We start from the raw sequence: 20058 nt of genomic DNA on the forward strand, positions 1-20058 counted from the left end.
GTATCGCAGGTCATAGGAGACCCCCCAAGAAGTCTCTCCCCCCTCTGAGAAATCCCTACATTTTAGGCTCTCAAAATATCACATACCACTCTTTCAAAGAACCTGGCCCAACTTCCATTTCACAGCTGTGTGATTGGTTGATGTTTCTTTCTTCTCTAAATTGGGCAGGGCCTGGGTCCATTCTAGGTCATCATTGTACTCTCAGTGCCTAGCCCAGTGATTGTCACACAACAGGTGCTCAATCAATATGAGTCAATGAATGAATGAACAGATAGATGAATGAATGAATGAATGAATGAATGAATGAATAACTCAGCTATGCCTTCTCATGGAATCACCTGTCATTCCTACATCTCCAGCTTCCAGCCTTTCCCTTAGACAGGAATTCCCCCTCCATTCCTGAAGATTAAGGGGGGCTCTTCAGTCTTCACAGGAACCCTAGCCAGCAGCAGCACCCATCCAACTTCCACTCCCATGGGGAGGCCAGCAGGCAGGTGGGAAGCCAGCTCCCTATCTATCTTGTGTTCTGGCTTAGCCTTAAGCCTGGCATTAAGGGCAAAGTGGCCCCCCAGTCCACAAGTCCCCACCCTGCTCCCCCTCTGGGGCTCTCCACTGGCCCGGCCTGCATTCCTGATGGCCCTTACTTCTGCCAGGGCCTCGGCTTCCAGGGACTTGTGGTCCCCCAGGCTGCTGTGCCTGGTGGAGCCGCACGTCGACCTCATGGAGTGCCCTTCTGAGAGCGCCTTCTTGTCAGAGTAGTTGATGCTGCCAGCGCTCCCGAACGTCGCCATCCTCCGCTTCTCAGGGCTCTCGATCCTGCCCCGGGTGAGGGGGATTTTGTGGGGGCTGCTGGGGCAGGCGGCGGCCCGGGGCGGCGTGTCTATGCTGGGGCCCAGGCCCCGGGGTGGGCTGTGTGTGTCGCCCCCGCTTCGGCGCCTGGGAATGGCTGCTCCATCAGATCGTAACCGCACTCTGCAAAGGAGCCAGGGGGCAGGGGCATGGGGCAGAGGTCAACCCTGGCAATCAGAATGAGTCAGTCAACCCCCAGGCTACACACTACACACTAGTCATTTAGTCTAGCCAAGGTATAGTAAAGCCTCCTTCAGCCAGACTGCAATTCCACATGAAAGCTCCGGCTGAGCACGGACCTCACCGGGGGACACAGGAGGGAACCAGAGCATTGTTTCCAAGCTCAGAGGGTGGTAGTGCTAATTCCACAGTGAAGCTGTTAAGTCAAGACCAGAGGATTTCAACCTTAGACTGCTTTGGTGATGGTTAGTTGGGCTCGAGATACGTTCTTACCAGTAAGCAGTTCAGACATTGCCATGATACTGAAGGGCTTCTAACTGGTCTGAAGCATTGAGGCTTTACTGTACCCAAAGTTACCCGCTCCCCTGCAAGCACAGGAGGGCCCCCCTGGGAACAGAACACAGCCCAGTATTGTTACCCACCCCAACCTCGCCAGCAAAGGGCTACTTCTAAGAGCCGTTTTCCAGATCTTGGGAAACAAGTCATCCAAGAGGGAAAAGTGCATCACTGAACATACCTTCTGTGCATTTGGACAAAAGGGACACATGAGGGTGAGTCCTTATCCTGCTGTCACAGACTTCCCTGGGTCCTCTTTGAGGCCCATTTTATTAATCTGTCAAATGGGCATAATATTCCTTGCCCACCTTTGAAGGAGGTTCAGTGGGTATGAAAGCACTGAGAAGACAAAAGGTTCCACCTCCTGGAGATTTTGCTACATCCCATGGAGGCCACCAAAGAGGGAGGGAAGCTGCAGTATCCAGGGGGTGGGGAACAGGGACAGAGTGTTGGAATGGATTGCGACCACGGGACCAAGTTCAATGTGGTCAGCAGCGCTTTAGATCGTAATGCCACCAGCCAAGCTAAGCACTGCCTGTGGGTACCCCAACAGGACCAAAGCAGAGGCACTGGAGAGGAAGAGGTATTGAGAAAAAAAAAGAACAAGGAGGAAGTAGATGAGGGAGGGAGAGGAAAATTAAGGCAAGACAAGATAGAAATCAGCGCCGCCCCCCCCCCCCCCCCCCCAGAAATCAAGGGACCATGACTTTGTCATCTACCTACCCCAGCTTTCCACTTTCCCTCCCAACTGTATCATCTATCCCAGGACCCCAACTGTTGGCTCCACTGAATAGAATATGCTAAAGGAGGCACTGGGACTTCTGAAATAAGTTCATAAATGTATGTTTCCATTGTGACGGAATTTTCTGGCTCTATTTGCACGCACTCATATGTGTAGGCTGGTCCCCTGACCTCTCCACCGAGTAAACAAAGAAAATTACATTTTGAGAACCTGATTAGGAAAGCAGTGAGAACTGTCAGGTTTTTGGTCCTTTCTTTTCTTTTCCTTAATAGTATTAGTTTTTAAACTACCACATACTTTGGACCACACCTGTATGCAGAATAAGGAGCTCAGCTCCCTTCTTGGCAGAAAGGTCATGTGACACAGCCTGGCCCACACATGGAGAGTAAAGAAATTGGCAAATGTGCTCCCACCAGATAAATCGGTGGAGTCGAGTGTCAATTTCCCCCACACTTGAGGGGGTGTGAGTTTTCTGTTTATATAGCACACTTCAGGGAGTATATAACCTTTAAATTTTTAAATATAACTACTTGGATCTTCAACGGAAAGTGGAGGAGGTGCAAGAACTAGAGAGAGAAGTTGGAAAAATACTTGCCAATTTGTAACTCCCCCCCACACACCATTTATTATTATTATTTAAAATAGAAAGCACTGATTTGCTCAGATATGTCTTTCTTCCTCCTTCTCTACAGTCCCTGCCCCTTCCAGGTGTGCTCAGTATCACCTGTGGGAACAGGGGCCACAAGAGCCTACTTCTCTCCCTCCTGCCCCCGTTTTCCTCCCAAATCAGATACCAAACAGGTGTGGTATTAGCAGAAAAAGAATGAATCCATGTTTCCTACCGGCCCATCACCCCCCCAAAGCCGTAATCCGAGATGTGGTCCGTGGGGGACTGCAGGTCGTTTTTGGAGGAGGCCTTGTCGTCCAGCAGTGGCCCACTGCTGGCCTCACTGTCCGCCTTCTGGCTTAGGCTGTCGGAGAAGGCATCATCCCTGGGGAGAAGGACAGATGTGAGTTGGGAGTGCTCCAGAGGATGTGCCGGGCTCTGCTGGGTCAACATACACCTCAAAGTTAAGATATACCCACAGCTCGGGGTGAGTCACCTCCCACGTCGTTTCACCACTACGCACCAGCGCTCCTAAGTCAGTTTCTCCAGCAGAACTTCCTCCTCTGACCCACCACCCCATGCCTACCTTCTCCTCTCCCCTCCTCTAGGTTCTTCTCTCCCAGGGGTGAGGACAAGCTAAATAATGCTGGACGGTGTGTTGGAGAAATGGGGAGCGGACCCTGCAAGCTGGGCACTGCGTGCTGACTCTCCACGTGGTTCTGTGAGGAGTGGTTCAGGGGTAAGCAAGGGAGGGAGAAGGTGCCGCCATCCCTCCCCTCCTCACCCAAGGCTTGAACTGTGAGGTGGCTGGAGCTAGCTGGGTGTCTCTGCCAGCCTCCGCCCACACCCTCTCCCTTCCAGTGCCTTGTCCCTGTCCACAGAGGCCTGGGGACATCAGAGTGCCGAGAGCCCTCCCTGTGGCATTCCTCGTGGGATATGCCCATTCCAGACGTCTCTGGCTTCAGGCCGTCCCCTCTGCCACCAAAACTCTGCCTTTGGCCCCCTTCCCTGAGGTCTAGCTTGGTGGCTGCTTCCTTGATAAATCGGTTCCATGGAGCCTGACCAGAGCTCAGTGGGAGTGTGTGTGCAGGAACCCTCAACAGCTTTCAGAGAATGGAAGGTGTGGACTTTCTGGCGCTCTGGTAGGGCTAGTATTTGGGATGCAGGGCCTTTTTTCAGGCCTGAAATTGTTTAAAAGAAAATAATACCTATAGATTCAGGGAACAGATAGGTGGCTGTCAGAGGTGGGCAGCGGGGGGTGGAGAGGTGACATAGGTGAAGAGGGTCAAAAGGTACACATTCTCAGTTACAAAATATAAATAAGTCCTGGGGATGTGATGTACAGCATATTTACGTAGCACATAATTATGTATTGCATATTTGGAAGTTGCTAAGAGAGGAGATCTTTAAAGTTCTCATCACATATGAAAAAATTATTACTGTGTGGTGATGGATGTTAACTACATTCATTGTGGTGATTATTTTGCAATATATAAAAATATCAAGTCATTTGCACACCTGTAATTAATATAATGTTATATGTGAATTACACCTTAATAAAAAAATAGTACTTTATTAACTCGAAATGAGGGGATGGTTGCTCCTGCTGTCCCCTGAGAACGCCACCTTGGGGGTGGAGGATGGTGGGCAGTTAAGGGGGTGGTGGGCTGGCCTCTGGCTACAGGGAAGGCCAGGAGAGTGAAGGCACATGGTCAGATCCACTGGACACAGAGAACCATGTGGGTGAGGAGTGCTCTGGAGGCTGTCAGGTGGGTCAGGAAGGGGACCAAGGGCACCCAGGCTGTCTCCATGTGCTCTGAAGTGTGAGCAATTTGCTTATTTGTTAACAGGATCACCATTTAAGAGGGGATCTGTTCTTAGAAGACCAAGGGTAATTATATCAGTGAGAGCACATCCCTGGTATATGACCCAGAACTCCCCTTCCTGTGCCCATTCTAGACGTCACTAATCGATTATGGCATTCTTCACAGTAGGGTCCAGCTCCCACTCACATGTCCTGTACGACTATGTACTGATGTGGGATGAGTCCATCCACGCCATTGTGACGACCTTCCCACCAGTCCTCCGAGGCACGGTGGTACAACAGCAGCGAGGCCCCCTTCTTGAAGGACAGCTCACGGGGGGACCGCCCCACGTAGTCAAACTTGGCGATGGCCTCAATCTGTTCCACTTCTGGAGGGAGAGGAAGAAGAAGAGCATCCATAAGGTCAGCAGAAGGACAGCCTGGGGGCCTTGCTCAGATGGCCCTGGCTTCTATGGGGCAGCACAGACAGCAAGCCCAGTGTAAACAGCGTGGGCTGGGGTCAGGACCCCAGGGTTCTAGGCTCAGATCCACTCTCCCATGCTGTGACCCAGGCAGGCCATCTAACTTCTCACAATGGAAAGAGGGGGCTGACATACATGTCGTTATTTTCCACTGCTCTTTTTTTTTCTCTATCTTAAAAACACTTAACATTATAAGAAATTTATTTTCCTTCTACCCCTTAAAACAAATTGTTTCCATTTTTCCATGAACCGTTTCCCTCTTTGTCCACTTACAATACTTTTAGTATTCTTATTTTGGGGGAAGTTAAACAGGAGGTGTGTGTGGACTGCCATCTATGCAAAATATTATACATATACACATTTTTAAGGGGTCCCAGAACTTTTTATTTTTTTATTTTTATTTTTTACCTATGAAGAGAAAAACAGATTGGTTTTAAAAAGTCAATTTAGTAAATATTCTGTTTGCTATGTTTCTATAACAATATTTGGTATAAACACTACAAAATAAGGCAAACTTCTGGAAAAAGTTATTAATAAAATTTTACGAAAAAGTGTTCAGTCCTAATTTCTTTTAATTTGTAGAATCACTGGCAAAGTACATCAGGCGAGTAGAGCAGTTTCAGAGGTCCAGTTTCAGACAGAAGGAGCCTTCTCTATTTTGGTTCCAGAGGTGGTCGGATGCCCCGCAGCTTCATTTTGTCGAGTCCTTTCCAGTATTTAAAATTGTTGTCCAGATGCTGCAGTAACTCCGGTAGGTCTACAAAGTCGTCCCAAGCATGGTACATGTCTGTGACGAAGGAGTCGGTGAAGGAGACCTGGGACTTGGGGATGCTGCAGGTGTTTCGGTCAAAAGCTGGCATCGCCACAGGTAAGTCCAGCTTCTCTTCTTCTTCGGTCTGAGAAAAATACTCCTCCGAGATGCGTGCAGTCCACTCGATGCACTGCTCCAAGGCCGGCAGGGGTGGGACACGCGCGCGCACTTGATCATCATCTGCTTGATCAGAGTCCGGCTCTCCGGAGACCGGAGCATCGTGTCTACGTCACAGGGGTTTGGCTCACTCCCCTCGCTTTCCTCCAGCTCTGCCAAGGGCTTGACGACACTGTTGACAAACTTATTGATGTGCTCGAAGTGCGTGGTCATCTCTGTGGCCAAGACCATGTCGATGATGGCCTGGCGCAGCGTCCGGTAGTCATTCCTCTCCACATTCTTGAAGATGTTGCTCTTGTCGTCCTTGGCGGTCAGCTGGAAGGCCAGGACCGCGTGGTGGCTCTCCAGCACGGCACAGTCGTTGTACAGCACGGCCAGCGGGCTGCCCGCGTTGCAGAGGAAGAGGTTGGTCCTCCCCGGGTGGTCCAGGTCGTGGATGGCGGCTGCGATAAGGGCTAAGGGCGGCGGCCTCGTCCCCTGAGTCTAACGCTTGCTTGATCCTCTCCTGGCAGAGGAAGTAGGCAGTGGCGTGCAGCACGTCGGCAGCGTGGGTGGAGTTGAGGTAGGGGTTGGAGGAGTGGGAGTTGGCTTCCATAGTCTGCAGCCACAGTCGCAGCGTCGTCTCCGAGCACTTCAAGAATTCACAGACCCCAAAGCGAGCGAAGATTTTGAGACCAAGAAAAGTCAAAGGCCTTTTCTGAGTGGCAGCCTCCAGTTCAAAAACATTAAAGTCCCAGTCGTCATCGTTTTCCATGGCCTCAGCTATCCGCGGTGGGATATTGTGAAGGGACTCGGAGGTGAGTAAGCTGCCTGAAATTTGATGCAGGTTTTTGTTGAGAGAGTATACTCATTCCCAGATAGTCTTTGAAAACCGTCAGACATCAGGCCCCCAATGAGGTCCTTGGTGTGAGGATCCTCTTCCTTCCCCCGAACTGTGGTGAACACAGCTCCGAGGTTCTCAGCATTTCCAGGTCTAAGGCTTCTGTCACAGGCATGGAACTGTTCTCCTGGGCAGCACTGATGATATTGATCACCTTAGTGATGGGCGCCTGGATGGTCATGGAGTGGATCCCGGCCATGGAGGAGTGTCGCCTCTGGCTGGCAACTTCGCTTGCTCTTGAGGCAACATTCCTGACGTCCAGGGAGCTTTTCCTCTTGTCTTTATGTTTACCTGATGGATTATCTGTGGGAGTGTCAGAATGAACAGATTCCGTGATCTTCTCAGCCTTACTGTTGGCGTTGCTCACTCGGATAATAGACACATAGTGCCTAATTTTTCCTCCCTGCCCAGTGACAGGTATTATCTTCACATTTTGTACATTATCTCCGTTTTTGGAGTGGTAAACGCCTTGCCACTCCTTGCCCATCTTCATGCATGAATTTATAGTACTGAACAAGTCCGCCTTTTTCTCATTTAGAGGCATTTTTGCTAACTCCTTCCCTAATAATTCACCTGACTCATAGCCCACTGTTGTTTCAAATGCTGGATTTACATACTGTATGTAGTTGTCCTCACTCGTGATTTTAATGGCGTCTTGGCTGTTCTCTAGTGCAGTGAATACTGAATTACAAGCCCTGAGTTTCAGCTGTGATCGCACCTCTCCAAACTCCAGCTGCAGCAGTTTGGCGTAACAGGCCAGGAGGCTGGGGTTCTCCACGTACCTCCTCGTAAAGCCGGCACTAGTGAGGGACATCACAGACTCTTCTCCATCCCGCCTGCGTACTACACCAACAATTGCTGTGTTTTCTGAAACTTTTGTTGCTCGAATAGACTTGTCCAGCTGCTGGGGGTTTCTGTGGTCTATGATGATGATGTCGTGATTTGCAGCCAGGAAACAGGTCGGGACAGCCTGGACCTCCAGGGCCACCATGCACTTAAACCCTGCTTTTTCACACGCCTTACGGAATCCTTCACACTGGCTATCGTCTTTGATAAACGCTAAAAGTACCTGGAGTTGATCTGCATGAAACCTCATGGGGCCAAAATGCACGTGAGATGTTGGTCTCTTGGAGTCGGGGTCCGCGGGGAGGGCGCCGCTGGTGGTGGCCAAGGCTTCTGGCTCCGGATGGAGCAGGGCGCCCGGCCGGCCCGGCGCGGGCAGCTGCGCCGCGGGGTCCTGCGCGTCCTCGGCCTCCCGGACGCCCGGGTACACGGTCTGGGTCTCAGTAATGTGGATACTCGAGGCGCAGCCCATGCTGGACACGCTGGCGGCGGCCGCTCTCCGGTCAGCAAACGGCCAGCAAACGGCCCGCCCGGCGCCTCGCGGCCACCACCAGCGACATGTCAACGCTGCCCGGGCGCGCGGGCGGGCGGACGGCAGGTGCGCGGGTCTCACGTCAGGAAGCGCGGCCGCCGCTTTTATCATGGGGCGGGGGCGGCGGCGGCGGCGGCGCGGAGGGGGCGCTGGGGCGGGGGCGCCGCGGACGCCCCCCCCCCGAACATGCCCTCCCCCGGCGCCCGGCCGCCCTCACATCGTCCACTCGCCGGCCGCGCTTCCCGGGAACGCCGGGGAGGAGATTCGCGCTCTCTCCGCCGGGAGCCCCGCGGCACCCGACACCTCGCGGCTCCGACCCCCGAAAGAAGCGCCCCGGAGGCCTGGCCGTGCCCGCCCTGAGGCCCGGGGCTGAGGGCAGCCCGTCGGGCGGCCGTCCGCTGAGAGGCAGGGAGCGCGGGTCCAGGCGGCCCGGGCCGCGCCGTCGAGAACCGCACACACGGCGCGCCCCCAGGAGCTGCCCGCTCCGGTTCAGGCTCCGCGGGTTTCCCAGAACTCTTTAAGGCAAGCATGTCAAACTCTTGGTCCGCGGCCCGCATGCCATGGTTATTTGGCCCATGTTAGCCTTCTGAGCTTGACACGCTTGCTTTAAGGTTTCCTCAAAGCTGATCATTTTACGCTGAACAGCATCCCCCAAAACCCATACGTGGAAGCCCTAACCCACAATGTGATGTTTTTGGAGATGGGGTCTTTGGGAGGTAACTGAGGTTAAATAAGACCAAAAGGGTGGGGCCCTTATCGCATAGAACTGGTGTCCCTCTAAGAAGAGGAAGAGGCTTCAGGGATTTCTCTCTCTCCACATGCAGCTGTCTACCAGCCAGGAGGAGAGACTTCCCCAGAAGCCAACCCTGATGGCATCTTGACCTTGAACTTCTACAGCCTCCGGAATGCTAAGGGAATAATTTATGTTGGTTAAGCTCCCTGGTCTGTGGTATTCTGTTATGGCAGCCGGAGCTGACTAACCCATTCATCCATGGACTTAATGTTGAGGGAGGGAGAATTCTTACTGGGGCCATAGCTCCAGCACATCTCTTTGCACATACGTATTTACCAATCAAACATTTACTCTTCTCTGGACAGTGACAGGCTGGGACTGGGTTAAACAATGAGGATATGGCTCTTGTGCTTGAAGCACTCCTACTACCCAGCTCTGTCACCTGTTGTCTGGAACTCAGGGAAGTTACTTAACCTCTGTACCCCTCAGCTGCCTTATCTGTAAGGGCTGTTAGGAGGATTAAAAGGTAATGCATGAAAGACAACAAAGCACAGACATATATTAGATATTCAGTTGATAATGGCTCTCATGATTATGATTATTATTACTAATGGATTTAGCCTATGGGGTAGGTCTAAATAAGAAATCTAAGCTACCAATAGTTTGAGTGGTTTGCCTACAACCATACAGCTGATGATGTCTGGGGAGGAGACTGTATAGGGAGCAGGAAAGTTATGCCTGTGACTGATTTAACCTATACTATAGTTTATACCCTAAGAAATGTCCACACTTGGTAGAAAACTGTATATAGGTATTAATGTATTTATATTTTAAAACAAGCACAAAAATGTTTAACATTATACAAATATGTGTAGGTATATTAATCCTAATAGAACAAGAGTAACAAAAGTGACCCTTGCTCTCTCTAGCCTGCAGATACTTTCCCTATGCTTAGCATCCATGGGTCTCCATATCTGCTCCATTCCTGGTAGATTATCTGTATCTGTTCTTCCAGCCATCTACCTGTCCTCCATGGAGGAAAGGCCAGAACACCTGGTTTTGCTGCTTTTTAGCTGTGTGACCTTTGGCAACTTATTTCTCCTTTCTAAGCCTCAGTTTCCTCATCTGTAGAATGGGAATGAATAATAGTACCTATACCTTCTAGGGTTGTTATGAGGATTAAATGAGCTACCATACATGAAGTACTTGCAATAGTGTGCGCATATGATAAACTCATATGAGAGTTAGTTGGTGTCACTAGAGCTGATGTACTTTCAAGGGCTAAGGCAGTATGGAAAGTCAAAGAGCAGAGGGAGCAAACCCCTTTGTTCATCCCCCCACTGATCCCCACCATACGCGTGTACTCGGGCTCTCTGTAAGCAGCTGGCCCCGGATGACTATTGGTGATCCCATGAGACACAGAAGTCTTTGGAAGCACACAATCCTCTGTGCCTGGGGCAGCCTTCTGTGGGGAGCGGGTGTTGGACAGTTAAGTCAGCTTTTCCCAGCTGGCTCCCTGACAAATGTCTTTAAATGCCTTCCTAACACAACTGATGCAGAATGACAGCACAGCTAAATGGGTCAAATACCTCGGATCCTGACTCAGAGCCACCTTCTCGGAAAATTGGGGAGATCTCCGTCCTCCTCTGCCTCTTTGACTCTTCTCTGAGCCAGCCACATGCTAGCACTGCCTGCAGCCCAGCTACAGGGAGCAGAAAGGCCAGAGGGTCTAAGGCAGGAGCTGAACCCGGCTGGCGGTGCTCTGGGCGTTCACCCCAGGGTGTCCTCTGAGCCAGCCGATTCAGCTGATAAAGAAGCTGGCCTGAGCAGAGGTTAGCTCCTGTTAGGAGCAGCACATAGGAGCCTCTTGGGTAGCTGGGGTAGTCTGGTGATGGGGGGTGGGGGTGGGAAGGCGGGGGAGGAATGGAAAATGTAAGAGAAAGAAAAGAAGAAAATGGGAGGAGCTGAGCTGAGCCCCAGCTGAGCGTGAACACGTGTGCAGATGTCATTATGTAAGTGTGTGTGGTGGGAACAGTAATAGCAGCTACCAGTTATTAAGAAAGCCATTATTTGGGTCTATATTACTGAAATAAAGTATGTTATTCTCCCTTGCACCATTCTCCCACACACCCCTCACCAAACTTAGTGAATTCTCTCATCTTCCCCAGTTAGGAAATAGAACCACCTTGCTCACTGGCTCAGGCCAAAGCCTTGCAGTTGCTCTTGAGAGTCCCACATCTCACCCATCAGCAGCCCCTTGCAGCTATCCCCTGAGTCTGACCAGTCTCACCACCTCCCCTGCCACTGTTGTCCCTCTACCTGCCTTCCTGGCTTTCATTCTTGCGTGGGGAGCCATTTCTCCCCACAGCAGCCAGACGTGGAGAGTATTATGCAAAGTGAAACAAGCCAGCCAGGGAAAGACAAGTACCATATTATTTCACTTATATATGGAATGGAATGAACAAAGTAAACTAACAAAATGGAGACAGATTCCTGGATACAGAGAACAGCTGTCAGAGGGGAGAGGGTTGGGGGCTAGGTGAAAAAGGTGAAGGGATTAAGCAAAGGAAAACAAGAAAGATTCATGGACATAGGCAACCATATGGTGATTGCCAGGGTGAAGAGGGAAGGGGAGAGTTAGAAGAAGGAAAAGGGGATAAATGGTGTTGGAAGGAGAATAGACTTGAGGTGGTAAACACACAATACCTGAAACCTGTATAATTTTATTAATGTCAGCCCAATGAATTCAATTAAAAATCATAAATCAGATCATGAAACTCTCTTGTTCAAATCCCTCGGAAGGCTTCCCTTTGTGCTTGGAACAAAACCCAAATGTCCCACAATAGAAACACAAGGTCAGTAAGAGAAACGCTAAATAGTGATTTATAAAAAAGCAAAACTCTCTCAGGGAGGCAGGAGGGCTGTGCTTGGTCTATAGTGGCTGTGCTATGACTCTCACAGGCACTCTGCACTTGTTTTTGCATGGGTCTCTGTTGGAGACTGGGTGTAAGCTGACATGGTCCTTGCACCTGAAGGGGCTAGCAAGGCTGGAACCCTTACCCACAGTTTTCCCAGACTTGTTTGAATGGCGGTTATCAGTAGAATGAGAGCAACCTTTGTAGAATGAGAACAGCCTTTCATGGCTTACCAAGAAGTCTGTAACTATTTACTGAGATTTGCTGTACCGAGAATTTGTCCTTCTGCTCTATCTCTCCTTTAGAGATTAAGAGGAACAAAGAATACATTCCTCTTGACAGACCTCCTATTCAGTGTCTTGTGTATAAAAAGCATTGTGTGGTTAATAAACTTACTGCAGTTCCTCGATTGAGCTGTAGTCCTCCCGATCCCGCTCTCCTGTCTTTCTTTCTTTTCTCAATTCCCACCTCCCTACCTCAGCCCGGTTCAACCTGTCAGGCTGGCCCTGACAGGTCTCTTCCTCCATTAACAAAAAGTTAAAATTATATTTACAACTGTATTGGCATAAAGATAAATGTAGTCCAGGCTGGACCATATTCATATTTTTCTTCTTACTTTAAAAGAAATTAGAACATTTTCAAGTATTGTGGGCCCAGGACACTGTGCCTGCTGTGCCTAATGGACGTGTGGCCCTGGGCCTGTATTATCCACGTTGCTTATCTGCTCAGTCCAGGCTCCCGCGAGACTAATCTGACTCTCTTCTCCTTGTCTAGAATGGTGGAAGAGCCTGGTGAGCCATCAGAAGCCAGGCTGGCCTTTCCCTCCTTCCCTCCACTTCCCTGGGCCGGCCCTGTTAGGCTTTGTATTCAGGCACCCACAGCTCTGGGGGCGCAGTTGCAGTCTGGCATTATCACTCTGCGTCGTGGGGAGCTCCTCCCAACCTGTCAGGTGATGAGGCTGCAGGTCCCAGTGATCCATGTCTCGTTCATCGATATGCCCCAAGTCCCAGCGCAGCTGGGCACAGAACAGATCCCTGGTTGGGGAGGAACCTAGGGACAAAGCATGCTTCCTACTTAGGAAACTCTTGTCACTTAGGATTTGCACTTGGATCAACAAGGACACAGAGAGGGACGAGGCAGCCGGGTAGGAATGTGATCCATGGAATGCACAAGCCTCCGAGGTCTTTCCGAGTCCCCATCTATTTTGGGGACGACGTGCTGACTTGCAAAGCGGGAGGGGTTCTGTGGCCGGCCCAGCGTTGAGCAATCCTGGGCCAGCACGAGAGGCCCCGGGTGGGTTCCTTGGTCCCAGATTTCCCCCCACTCACCTTCATCACTGGTGTGAGGTTCAGTGCCATTGTCATGGTCAACTTCATCAATGGTCCCTGGCTCACTGTGTGGGCTATCACTGCAAAGAAACATGGAAAGGGGACTCGTTGGGAGGCTCTGTACCCTCACGCTGCCCTGAGCCTCCCTCGGGCACCAGCCCAGTCCACCTCCGGGCTTTGACCAGATCAGGCCCAGGCCCACTCAGTCCCTTCTTTTCCATCTGACCACCCATGGACCTTCCATCCTAAGAGAAAACCACTTCAGCCTCCTGGTCGGGAAGCTTCCCTATATAATCTTCCCCAGATGACGCAGCCCTGGAATTGGTTGGGCTGTTTTCTTAGTAAAGGTTGTCAATACCAACGTGTTCTGTAAGATCCAGGGGGCAGTGGCAAAACCCTGGCTTTTCTCCTTAGAAGAACCACAGGGTAGAAAGGACTTTTGGAAGTACTGGGAGTCATTCATTTAGCCCTGCTCCCTGTCTTATGCGAGAAGTGACACACCCAGCAAAGTGGGGTGACGCTCACAAGCAGGGGTCCTCGGTGCTGCCTTAGGATGCTGTGTGCAAAAGCCCAGACCAGCCCAGGTGGTGTGAGCAGGCCAGCATCCATGATGGACAGGCTGACAGAGGGAATCCAGGCCGGTCAAATTTAGTCCTTAACGCACTGGCATAATTTCACCAGCTGCTTCCCTCTCAAAAGATTAAGCCAAGGTTCATTCACACAGCTGGTCAGTCAGGGTTTTTTTTGTTTTTGTTTTTGTTTTTACTGAGCCATTGATTGAGTCCTAATATATGCCTGACACTGTGCTAGGTACAAGGGATGCATTGATGGGTCAGATGGACACAGACCCACCCTCATGGGCCAGGAAATAAAACTACAAGTGGAAATGCTTTATGTAGGAACAAATGAACAGAGACAAGAACAGCAGAGGGGACCTATATAGGGTGGTTAGGGAAGGCTTCTCAGAGTAGGTGACATTTGCAATACCATTTAAAGGAATATAGATTTTATTAGGAAAAACTCTCTGTTGCCTCCTGGATAAGGCCCAGACTCTGCACAAGGCTTAAGACCTCTCCTAGCTCAGCCCCTGCTGTCCCACAGAGGGTCCTCCCTCAGCACCTCCTGGTCACGGGAAACACTGTGGAAACACAGGGCTGCTTTCCATGCTATTGAATGTTCGGTGTTTAGAGCATTCTTTGCCTGCTCCTCACCTGGCTGCCTGTAGGTCTGCAGGTCTCAGTTAAGTCCCTGTCTCCTTCAGGAGGCATTTCCTGACCTCCCTTCATTGACTCAGGGGACCCTACTTCTGGAACTGCCTATTCCCTCCTCCACCAGAGCTGCCTGCGTCAGGGGTTAATCCTGTTTAGGGCACATTCCACCCCGTCCTCCACCCCCCTTCCCAGGGCCTGAGCCAGGACATATGTTCAGTAACCATTTGTTGAATCAGTGAATGTTGTCCACTGTGATGAGACCCTCAGCCAAATCCCCCTTTGGGGATTTGAAAATGTCTCCAAAATTACCATGTAATTGACAGTTTTCCTTTCTCATGGGATGCGAATGAGATTAAGTAAAGTGTGGTGATTGCATATTGTTCTTTGATAAGCACAGTACGATCTTTTTAAGGACCCTTCCCAGAACACTAATTATATATACATATATATACATATATATACATATATATATATATATATATATATATATATATATATATATATATTGCAACAAGAACAGGGAACTGGTAATGGTACAAAAACTTGAAAAGCTTCTCTGTCCAAAAAGTCTGCTTGCTGGTTCTTCAATGTATCTATAACAGAACAGGGACAGACTTGCTCCTGGGGCCTCGCAGGAGATTAGAGAGCTGTGATTAGACAATACCAGGGCCCATCTTTCTGTGCAGGGAAGTGTAATGGGGAAATGGGCTGGAACAGCTCCCTTCTTTGAAGCAGTTGCCCAAATATGCCTTCAGAACTAAAGCGATTCAAGAATCCAGGAATGCTCTGACAATCAAAAGACAAATTCCTGCAGGCACCTGGCTCAGAGCAGTGCAGGCAATGCTAAATATATAGCTGTGTATTGTCCTGGGTTGGGGATAAAGAAAGAGTGCCAACCCTTTGACTGGTCTCTGTCAGACAGTGCTCTGAATCTCCTGTCTTTTCCACATTAAAAATAAATTTCCTGTCTTACCACATTGAAGGTCTCAGCCTGGGGAAGGTAGTTGGCCCCTGATTTTGATAAGATTCTGACATATTTCTCCCCTGACCCAGTGTAAGTGCCCAACAAGCAACTCTTCACCTGGTGTGGAGCTCTCAAAGACTGGATTCACTTTGCTGGAAAAGAGACCTCCTGGTGGACGGGGACAATGGCCGGGAGTGTCACTCTCTCAGTTCGTGAGTTTGAGGTGGAGATTATCCACTTCCCTGCTGCCTGAGATGGACTTACAACTCACCTGGCCAAGGACAGCATTGGATCTGCTAACCAATGTGGTTAGTTCACCAGACTCAAGCCCCAGCAAGGAGACATCATTCTTGGGCTTGTGTTGGAACATTTGGGAAGGAGGAGCTCTTTTTCCACTAGGGAAGCTGAGAGAATGGGCTCTAAATCTGGAGTTACCGGTGACTTCTTGAAACCACCTGGAAAAAGGCTGCCTGAGAATGAGGCCAACATGGAAGAAAGGAGCCACAGGCTGAGGGTGGCAGTACCGAGTCCTGATGATAACAGTCGAACCCCTGGATCTAGCTATACCTGACGCCATGATCCAGACTTTTTAAGTAAACCAATACATCCCATTTAGTTTAAACCACTTTGAGTTCTAATCCTGTCCCTTATAAATCAATAGAGTCTGGACTGATGTATCTATCTCATGTCAGGCTGCTGTGAGGCTCAGATGAGAGTACAGACTATAAAGCAGTAAGAAAATTAAAGGGTTTCTTGCTGTTCCCGTTCAACAGTAACAACAGTAACAACATGATAATAATAGTATTAAGAGGAATGGAATCTTACCAATACTCTTCCCCTCCAGCCATGCATTTTTCATACACGGGTCCTTCTAGCTCCCGGGGGCTGGGAAAGATGGCTTCATGATGGATGATGATGGTTTTGATGACTTCGTTGACGTGTGCCTGGCAGGACACAGGGTCCTGCCCATCAGGAATGTGCATGAGGGTGGGCCCGAAGCAGATGGCCAGATTGTAGGGATCCATCATGTTCTCGTCACTGTACTGCGAGAGGCTGTAAGAAAGGAGGCACCCACAGGTCACCTGGGAAAGGCAAAGCCTCCCCCTGTGATTTCTTTCTCTTGAAGGCTCCACTCAAATCTGGGAAGGTTCCATGTTCTAAGAACAGCTGTACCTGCAAAGGTCTCAGGACCCCCTGAGTCAAAAAGGGGCGTGCCCCCCTCACCCCCCCGCCCCCTGCTGGACAACTCACTGGTTGAGGAAAGCGAAGAGATATCTCATGACCACGATGACCACGCGGGGAAGGGTGATGAGGATTTGTTGGATCTGGTGCACCCTCTCAGCTGGGCTCTCCAGTTCTGCAACATAAAGGGCTTTTAGGTTGTCCATCATCCTCAGACAGCTAAGCAGTCAACATTTGCGAGTCCCACCTCCTAGATCAGTTCAGGGGAGCCCGTTCTACTCAGTTCTGGGGACTGAAATGTGACCCTGGCCTGGCCAATCAAAGCATCATATTCTCCTGGCCCCTGGGTAGGTCTAGGGAGGGGTACACGACCTAATCAGAACCAATAGCAGTTGATCCTTGGGGCTTTGGACTGGAGGAATCTAGAGAGAGAGGTACTCTCTTGAAACTGGGTCGAGGGAAGTGTGAAACAGCTGAGGGACCCCAGGGAAGAAGACCCTGCCTGAAAGTGAAGACAGCATGGAGACAAGGGGACAGATTCCTGCTGATGCCAAGTGAAATGTGCATCCAGCGGTGCCTAACTTTCAGGAACGTGAGTCAAGACATTCCCTTTGAAGGATTAAGCCAGTATAAGTTGAGTTTCTGTCGCCTGTAACCCACGAGTCCTGATGAATACAGGTAGCCCATGTTTCAGTAAGCTCTTCATAAACACTAGCTACAACATAAGGCGGCACATAGTAGGTATTCAGGAAATATGTTGAATAAATAACTGTCTCTCAAACTATATATTGGCCAAAGAGCCTGGCAGGTGCTTGGGATCTCATCTCTGACCTCTGTTTTCAGGTCAATCCTAGGAGACAGACACTGGTATTTTTATCAGTCAGGCCAGGGATGGGAGCAGCAAATTGGGCTTGATAAGGAGATAAAAGTGCTTTTCGGACTTTGCCTTGTGGAAAGGGAAAGCTGGCATTCAGGAGAGTGAGCTGCTGAAGCTCTGATGTTCACCTGCAGGGCTCATACACAGATCCATGTCAGTTTCTTTTTCAGAAAACACTTTTTTTTTTTTTCTCATATAGCTCCTCCCTCCAGCCTCCGCATCTGTCAACATGCTTCTTCTAAAACACTACTCCTGTTTCTCCTCTGCATCCAAGGCTCTTTATGATGGGGCTTCAACCAACCTTGCATGACCCATCTCCTAGTCACTGCCCCTTCGAAAAGGGGATGATTTAGAGCTGAGGATGATTTAGAGCTACGCTTCTCAAATAAGTAGTGTACCTCTAGGGGAATTTACAAATATATGAGGCATTCTTTGAGGTTGTCAGAGACTGGAGGGTGCTACTGGCATTTGGGATTCAGGGGCAAGGCGCTAAGTGTCCTGAGTGTAGGTAACACACAAGGTACTGTTCTACCCTCACTGCCAACAGTTCCCCATTGAGAAACTCTGTGCCAGGCCACTTTATCCACCATCTCCCTCTCACAAAGGACCTGCCTGTCCCTGGGCCTTTGCACACACTGTTGATCTCTCTTCCCTGTTGGGCACACTGCAGACTACCAAGGTCTGCAGGGAGCCTCCTACTCCAGGGAGCCTCGCCGAAGCCTTCCCACAAAATTAAGGCCCTTGTACCTTTACTGATCTGCTGCTGCTCCACATCCTCAGCTTCTAGTCATTGTGCCCAAGTATCGCCTCCACTATTATTATTTATTAAATTTTTTCTTAAAAATATTTATTTAAAAAGGAAACTTGACCTCACTCTATAAGTGAGAAACCAGGATCACTTACCATAATTAGAAGGTAACATAAAAATAGATATAATGTAAGGAAAGCAATATTACTAAGTTATATGTAGACATGGTTCTCTACAAAAGTTCCTGAGACTAAATTCTGTCTCTCTGTGTAGAAGGGAGATTGAACTATGAGGTCTTCTCCTTGATGTCAATAATCACAGGGTTTGGGAAGAAACTAAGAAGGGACATTCTTTCTCACTGTGTGATTCTGGGTGTGATTCAACTTATCCAACGCCAGGAGCTTGTTCCGGAGGCCAACGACCTTGTCTGCTGAGGGCCTTGCTCGGGAACTGGAAACACTGGCTGAGCAAGGGACACAGAGCTCAGACAAGGTGGGACCTTGGTGGCCTGGAATTCCTGAGAGCTGAATTGGAGCTTGAAGTGGGTCTGGAAAGATGAGGAGCAAGTAGTGTGGAGGGCAGGGGGCGGGGAAAGGGTCCTTACACAAGGCAGCTGTCACCACCTCCTAGGACACATGCTTGGCTGCAAATCTCTCTCAGAGCACTGTGAGAAGCATCCCCAATGGGCTAATTTTCTATCGATCATATTAAAGAGTTTATTCCAAAATACTAAAATTCCCATATTCTAATATTAAAAGTTTAAAAAAAAATATTCCCAAAAAGTTGGCTTGGGCTTTGGCATCTTGCAGTGAAGGCGCCTTTACTTCAAGCTCCTGGACAGGACTCCTCACTTCATCCACAGACATATCAGTCAAGGAGGACTCTGATGGCTAGCGAGTCAGAGGAAGATGCTAGTCAACTTACTTTCAGCACTTCCCTTGTTCGACATATTGCTGACCTGAACTCCCAAACCCTCCATGGCTCTCCATTTCCCAAAGGGAAAATCTCTGGAATCCTTGCAAGGCATTCAAGGTCTTCCCCCTCTTGCTCCATTGCACCCTTCCAGGCTCTTGCACCATGCATATCACTCTCAGCTAAGATCTGGATACTAAGTCTTCCTCTCTTCTCTTCTGAGCTCCTTCCATACCCAGGGGTGTACCATGCCCACGAACTCTTGCATTATAATCCACCTTGTTATTTCTACAACTAGGTTTTAAGATCTATGAGGATAAGAGCCATACTGCTTCGCCGAAACCGGTTTGGCTCAGTGGATAGAGCGTCGGCCTGCGGACTGAAAGGTCCTAGTTTCGATTCCGGTCAAGGGCATGTACCTGGGTTGCGGGCACATCCCCAGTGGGAGATGTGCAGGAGGCGGCTCATCGATGTTTCTCTCTCATCGATGTTTCTAACTCTCTATCTCTCTCCCTTCCTCTCTGTGAAAAATCAATAAAATATATTAAAAAAAAAAAGAGCCATACTGCTTCTTTCACAGTGTTCCCCCTGTGTGCCTAACACAGTGATGAGCCCATAGTGCAATCTCAATAAAGATTTCTCAAGAAAATGATCATCCCACCTGGGAAATACTTACTAATAGTAGATATCAAATCTTGAAACCTTTCCTTAGGAAAGAGTGGGTTTTCCAGTCCTCGGAAATACAGTTTTAAAACACCAGCGACGGAATTGATATCTCGTTCATTTTGATCATCCACAAGGGGGTCTTCACCTGTGAGGAAACAGGGGTGATGATAAGGAGGCAGCAACCATGCAGATGGCAGGAGAGAGAACCCAGGCCAGCCTGAACTGGAGCAGGCATATGGGACCTCCTCAACACAGCAAGGCCAAGAGTTGTGGCCAAGTTTAGAGTTCCCCCTGCAACTGAGTCTGTAAATGTTCAAACCTAGAGGAATGTTGTAAAAT

The 20058-nt window shown here is 49.6% G+C and overlaps 1 protein-coding gene and 1 pseudogene across 5 annotated transcripts in view; both read right to left on the minus strand.

Annotated features, from left to right (window-relative positions):
- SRGAP3 (SLIT-ROBO Rho GTPase activating protein 3) overlaps positions 1-20058 on the minus strand; it is a 226989-nt gene that overhangs the window by 9397 nt on the left and 197534 nt on the right. For 3 of the 5 annotated variants that reach the window (XM_036332041.1, XM_036332040.1, XM_036332039.1), the window contains 7 exons: positions 19730-19864; positions 16586-16691; positions 16160-16387; positions 13160-13239; positions 4727-4907; positions 2950-3099; positions 645-972 (listed from right to left, as the gene is read on the minus strand). In XM_036332041.1, coding sequence (XP_036187934.1) covers positions 645-972; positions 2950-3099; positions 4727-4907; positions 13160-13239; positions 16160-16387; positions 16586-16691; positions 19730-19864 — 1208 coding nt within the window. Of the gene's footprint in view, positions 1-644; positions 973-2949; positions 3100-4726; positions 4908-13159; positions 13240-16159; positions 16388-16585; positions 16692-19729; positions 19865-20058 lie in introns of those variants that run through there. The other 2 variants (XM_036332043.1, XR_004971487.1) reach the window with 2 other exon arrangements.
- LOC118668026 lies at positions 5428-8122 on the minus strand (annotated as a pseudogene).

This window comes from Myotis myotis, unplaced genomic scaffold (assembly GCF_014108235.1).
Source record: "Myotis myotis isolate mMyoMyo1 unplaced genomic scaffold, mMyoMyo1.p scaffold_m19_p_13, whole genome shotgun sequence".
Classification (NCBI taxonomy): Eukaryota; Metazoa; Chordata; class Mammalia; order Chiroptera; family Vespertilionidae; genus Myotis; species Myotis myotis.